Source organism: Dreissena polymorpha, chromosome 6, assembly GCF_020536995.1.
Source record: "Dreissena polymorpha isolate Duluth1 chromosome 6, UMN_Dpol_1.0, whole genome shotgun sequence".
Taxonomy (NCBI): Eukaryota; Metazoa; Mollusca; class Bivalvia; order Myida; family Dreissenidae; genus Dreissena; species Dreissena polymorpha.
In genome coordinates this window covers 76021579-76028483 of record NC_068360.1, presented here as the reverse complement: position 1 = coordinate 76028483, position 6905 = coordinate 76021579, and the positions used below count along the sequence as shown (strand labels likewise).

Below are 6905 nucleotides of genomic sequence, written 5' to 3'. Positions count from 1 at the left end.
TGTTAATTTAATGTAACCTTCACCGAAAAAAAAAATACCGAGGACAGGATACTGTTCTTTGATTTTTATTAATGAATATGAAGGAAATAAGGTTTACCGTAAAGGAATGAGACTGGCTTAAATTTGGTATTGTCAGTTAATTGAAATGAAAAACTCAAGAAAATACAACCCTTAAGAAATAAGTCTTTCTTATTGCTGGAATTAAACTAATATATATCAGTCATATTTTGCTTTGGCAAAATACCGTGGGCCATTAACCAATACAGTTCTCATAAAATTACATCATTTCTTTCTTGAATATGTGACAGAAATACCCACAACAATCTAATAATGATATCGAAGTGTGGCAAAGTGTTCTTATTTACAAAATTGTTCAGTTCATACATGATAATGATATTTGTCATATCAAAATCATGCCGTCGGTCTCATTCGTGGGTTTATAAGATCGAAGCCGGGCTTATCAGAAACCCCATTGAAAGACGGTTGATGATGATTTCATCAATTTTTCTGATGAATTTTCTGTAGACATCATCTTGAACGTTTCTAAAATCATCATGATCGTCGTCGGCATCACAAATACCACGTTCAGACCAGGCATAATCTGCATCGCCAGGCCGCATGTTGGGTCCTATCCTATCATATATTCGGAATCGTTTCACTGCAACATTCTTCAGCTTCTGTAGGTCCTGTTGGATGGCCATATATTCCTCCACTCGAATTCGTTCAAACCGATGATTGTTTGAGTGTTCAAATACCTTAATGCATGAACATCCGAATTCTAACTTTCCTTCAATTTTCTAAGCAAATGAAGATAGTATGTCCGTAAGGTTGCGTAAATCGGATGGATACAATCATAACAGTAGATATTCACATACTTCAACGATTGTGGTAGCTGTATGTCGATATAATTAAGCAGACATATAGTAAGCGTTTCCAGCTGTTTTAGCGATAACAGTGTCTGCGACAATGACTTTGCATGATTCACTTCCAAACATTCCGTTCAACACTTAATATTCAGACCATTGAGAGCCTTCCACAGACCGGGACTGTCATACATATCAATGCTAAGCGTTTCCAGCTGTTTGAGCGAGGATAGTGATTCCATTAATGACTCTTCAAGCTTTACGTCTAATCGTTCATTCCAAAAAGTCAGAGTCATACTCTTAATACTCAGACCATGGACAGCCTCCCACAGACCGTGAGTGTCAAACCTACTATTGTGAATGTTGAATGTATTTTTACTCAACTGTATGATTGTTTTCCCTATATATGTAGATGATCCGCCGACTGCGCCTTCAGCACAAATTGTTCCAGCTGACACGTCACCTCTTGATCGAGTGTCGGCAACGTGTTGAACAGACTGCACAGCCAAGTATAGGAACATGTGAACCTTCTCAATTCAATGTGTTCTATGGAGGGCAGCACTGGAGGAGGGTCTGCAAGGTGGGCTTGATAAGCAGTGCTTCGAACAATCAGACTCCTAATATTCAGACCATTGAGAGCCTTCAACAGACCGAGGATGGTATTGCTACCGATAGTAAGTGTGTCCAGCTGTTTGAGCGAGGACAGAGACTGCAATAAAGACTCTATACGTCTCACTCCCAAACGCTTTATTCGACCTCTCAGAGTCAGACTCTGAATATTCAGACCACGGAGAATCTCCCACAGACCAATGCTGTCATACGTAATGTACATGTTAAATGTATGTTTACCCGTCTTAAATATGTATGAGACATACTCATCATGGGAGTTTGTGTAACAGTCTTTCATCGTACACACCACCTCATGATCGCATGTCAGCAGAGTGCTGAACAGACTATGTAGCCATGTAGAGGAACATGTGAAAGCAATAACATCAATGCGTTCTATGGAGGGCAGAACTGGACGAGGGTCTACACACTGATATTGATCTACACTGTTTATAATCAATACCGGATGTTTCGACGTGGCCGAACTTGCTGCATCTGCAAAAAATAACTACTTTCAATGTTTAACGGCAACAAATATGTTAATAAGTGTATCTTTGATGGTTAGTGGAACTTGTTCATGTTAATTTGAACGAATTCTAATGAATTGCAAATCAAACTGGGTTTTATTATAAACAAATAAATTTAAAAACTGACATATATGAGGTGTATTGTTCGAATTCCAAACATTAGTTTATTAATTTTATAATTGAAATGCTGATACGTTCATGTATAGTCGATTGCACTATTTACAACTTGGCATGTCAACTACATTACATACATGCATTAACGCATGTATGTGTTTTTTGTTAAAAACACAACAGGCTTTATCACACTTAAACTTATCAATCAGCACACGTACAAACAATTAATGTTCGAAGGGAGACAAACCATGTTGTTTCATTTCCAAAGTCTTCGCAGCGGTTAAGTCCGCTTTATTTTACTGTCATAACGTGATCATTTCATATGATTATATCACTTTTATTTGTAACTTGTTTTAAATTTAATTCAATGTATTTGCAAAATTATAGTAGTATAAGAATCAATCATCAATCATTGCGTCGAGTGTAATTACAACTCGCATTAAGAAAGACCTATCGACGGAACCAGTCAAATTTCCCCTCGTAGGTGGTTTAATAACATACATACATGGTATTTAGGTATTTATTTTATTTTATTAACAAAAAGATTGATTGCTTTCCAATGGGTATTGTGCGCGCGTTTTTGTTAATAGTATTTGGTTTGCTTAATTAATTTAGCAGTTGTTAATACAAGAAATAAATATTGACTTAAACATAGAAAACGAATATAACGCGGCTCTTTATTTGTAGCAAGAAAATAACTGCCAAAAAATGCCAAAAAATGCGACAAAATAAAGGCACTAGTTACATTATTAAGTTTTAAAACACTAAGGCACGGAAAACAATAAGTTTATACTCATGAAAACATTTACTGTCGTTTGTTCCAGAGGTTTTAAACATATTATTTATGGTCGACGTTTTAGATTGTTTAACAGGTTTGCAATAATATAACAAAGAGCACTTAGAATTAACACAGGTGTTCGATGTTCCTGAAATTTGCAGTTTAATGCAATAATAATACTTTGTAAAGGACACTGACTTAATATGAAAAAAATATGTTTTTTATATAAAAATAAAACAGAAATTTAAATGAACTAAAACATAAGAGTATGCAACTTAATCTTGATTGAACATGTGAATATTCATTTATTGTTTTCCAACAATTCAGTATAATATTGATATGAATTTTAAACGGCGATTGTACTAATCCGTGTTCACATTATTTGCGTCGTATAGCACAGTAACAAACTTTTGGGCGGAACAATTGTTATAGACATTTTTGAATGGAAACAATACCTGGCAAAAATTAATATGAATTTAATGCTATAGTTAATCATATGCTTTGACTTTTGAGCGGCAGACACAAATCACTTCTTCAAGGTTTGATTGCAGTATAAAATATAGATATACGTTTCACATAGTTCGTAGTAAGTATTTCAGACGACTTAATAAAAGACAAAAATCAACTAATTATAATTGTTTGACTGAGTTACCCGGGTATCCCTAATTACTTTTCAGTGCCATATATGGACCTTGTGATATGTGACTCACTTCCAGATTGATATACCCAAAGTAGTTCGCAAAAATATGAATGCGCTGAATGCGAAAAAACAACTAGTATTTCCATGAGTGTAAGTGGATTTTCGTAAATAATCTTTAAATGTATTTTATTTTAAATTACATAAACGGATAAATCAATACAAAACGATAGGATACTAGAATCGTCGCTATGTATTTCACGATCATGATTGCTTGAAATCAGAGTCTGTGCATAGAATTGCCAGACAGATACACACACAGACCGATAGATGAATGTCAATAATGTGATCAATCTAGATTGAAAGCGTTATTCATTTATTATTTATTGTTTTAAAATTTATTTTTTTTCTTAAAGAGTCATTACGAGTTCGGTCCCGACGTGTTTAACGATCACGTATGTTAGTTATTAGGAGTTGTGCTAAAATGTGTGAATATCAAAACAGTATTAATATCATATTACTAATATTAAATTGTTAGTTGACATTCAAATGTAATCTTCAAATTGCTTTGATGAAATATATATGCTATTCTAGATATGATTTAAGTAACATATTTAAGGACTCAACATGACAAATACAATCAATGTGTGCTATAGTTCTTGCAAATGCCTTTCGCTCTAGCAATTTATAATGTAAGTATGAATGTTATTTCTTAATACACAATGTAGCGCATAAACATCAAGAATTATCAAATATGACATGTTTACTTCATTTATTGCATTCATTCTGTGGTCAAGGTAGTTATGGTTGCTTCGGATTTGGAAATCAACGTGAACTGCTTATTCATATTAAAGGACGATTAACACAATTATCTCCTGTGATTTGCAAATAGTATAATGGATACTAGACATATGTTAGCGTCTATTAATAAAATGGTTTAAAGATTTACGTAAACGATCATGACATTGAAAACTGACGAAATATTAAAAAAATCACTGACATGTATACACAATTCTAAACACAAGAGAGTTAAAATAAGAAGACGTGGAGAAAGTGTAACTACACTGTTTTATTTTCAGCGTTAGCGTCTGTTTTCACTGGATGTTCATTCCTGTTTGATCAAAATTAACGAGGCATTTTTCCAAACAACACAAAAATTGTAGAAATTTGTATACTTAATTGATTGTTTAAAAAGTGATTAGCTTTTGAAAATTTCAGGAAAACAATAATTGTATGCGAACTGTTTGACTTGGAGTAATATGTGTTTCCTATCAAGTGTAAAATATAAATTATTCTATTACGTTTTACAACAGTTTTGAGAGACTTATACAAACAATGCGTTTTCTGTCACACGTTTCTTCAACTAAAATGTTTTGCGAAACCTGTCTATAATCAGTCATAAAACAAACATCTATAAATATACAATCCGTGTCTTTCACGATTGTTAAAACGACATAGAGCTTATAACATTAATAACTTCATTAACCTAAATTTAAAACATGTATGATATATCGTATATTATATTAGTTTACCTCTAAGCCATATGTCTTTTCCCCTTAAATCCAACCATTTCAACTTGTGGCACGATGACAGGTTTACCTCAAAATGAGGTGTTTGCTTATCGCGTGAAAGTGAACTCAGCGATGTTCCGAATATTCCCAATAATGAATGGACAGTATACTTGTTTGTAGAACAAATCAAGTTTAAATCTCTCGTGTTGCTTGGAGTAATGAAAAAGTTACTGAGCTTCAGGCGAAAGCCATCCTGCTTGTTGGCTACTACCTCTCTGATTCCAGACTCAATTATTGTTTGAAACGCAAAGGGATGATATATTCTAGGATCACATTGATCAACGTCACATTGATTCATCAAAGCCGACACTTAATTCGCGGCGGAGATCTTCATTCCACACAAAAAGATGAGAACTTGCGATATGTCGAGATATGAATTATTGTAGTATTTAAGATATCTGGAAATTATGCCATCAATGACATTTGGATTGCAGGCAATATGATATGCTGCTAGAAATTCCTGTACAGTTTTGTGTATGAACGAGTTGGAGTTCTCTGTCCGACTTTTCTCTTTCCCAATGTTAATATTCCTGCCTTAAGTGCAAACATCTTGCAGCCCGTAAACTCTTCATTAGAAAAATAGTTAGACAATGTTATCATTGAAAACAATAGCGGTTTCTCTTTCAAAGGAAAAAAAAACAATTTGCATGCTGCACCAGCGAGCTTTTTTAAGAGTTGAATGTTTGGCTGTATATACTTTGTTCTAGAAAAACAGTGCACCGGCGGTGCATTGGAATCGTTAAAATAACCAGTTTCGTTGTTAGCCTTTTTACAAAGACTTTCAAGCAGAGTAGTGTAAAGTGAACACAAAGACGATCCTTTCAAATGTGCCTCCTCCCCAATCGTGTCGACCCAGGTACAGATGACCAGCGCGTACAACATTGGAGAGGATGATAACGATTTGAGCTCACGACGGTTTATGAATAACTCAAATTTAGAAAAATTGTTATAGATCCCTCATATGGTCAATTATGCATCGCAGTATATTTTTACTAAATGAGTATGGACTGCTTATCCCCTCGATCTCTGACAGACTGTCTATTTGCGAGTTTTTTATGCGTTCATCAGCCAGTTTCCATAGCCGAGATAATGTAAGAACCGTGCATTTTTTGTCTTTTGACAATCCAGCCATTGAAGGTTAAGCTAGGTTACTACCACTAGGAGACACCCAATCATCTAGACCTTCTCGTACTACGAGGCAACTTTCAGTTTGTATTATTTGTAAAAAAAGTTTGTTTACATAGGCGCGCTCGTCTTTGGAAAACATGTTATCAATATACTGCTTCTTTATAATCTGCGTTACATCCGTATGATTCATCGAGTCTCTTAACGTGATGAAAAATAAAAACTTGAATTTTTTAACTGTTGACCGATCTGAAAACGCTTCAACGTGTGTTGGAGCTGCCGATGACAGCTGGTTTTTATTGGGCAAACTTAAACGATATTCAAACGTTGGATTTTCTGATGGAGTTGATAAAGGCTGAATTTCGTTGCACCAATCATGAACTAACATAACTGCAAACGTAGTTTTTTCTCTACCTGCTTCGCCCTGAATGAATATACTTTGATTTAATGTATCGTTAGTGTAAAATATTTCTTTGTAGGTCAGTACTTGTTCGTCTGTTTTCACGCGTTTCCCATTTTTTTTATGTTGATTCGGTGCATTTTGGGCGTTGCATACACGTCTGTTATTCGCTTATCAAGACTATGATCGAATGTTGAAAGATGAACGTTGCAAGTCGTATTATCGTAATGTTTCATCAAACGTATGCGAAGATCTGAAATCATAGCATATCAGTGGCTTAAAAT

At 34.6% G+C, this 6905-nt stretch overlaps 1 protein-coding gene across 1 annotated transcript; it reads right to left on the bottom strand.

Annotated features, from left to right (window-relative positions):
• Nucleotides 1-975: 975 nt before the first annotated feature.
• Nucleotides 976-5828, bottom strand: LOC127833609 (uncharacterized). The gene is made up of 2 exons (XM_052358970.1): nt 5058-5828; nt 976-1964 (listed from the first exon to the last, which is right to left on the bottom strand). Exons 1-2 carry the CDS (start codon nt 5392-5394, stop codon nt 1264-1266), a joined length of 1038 nt encoding a protein of 345 aa, XP_052214930.1. The 5' UTR covers nt 5395-5828; the 3' UTR covers nt 976-1263.
• Nucleotides 5829-6905: the final 1077 nt, after the last annotated feature.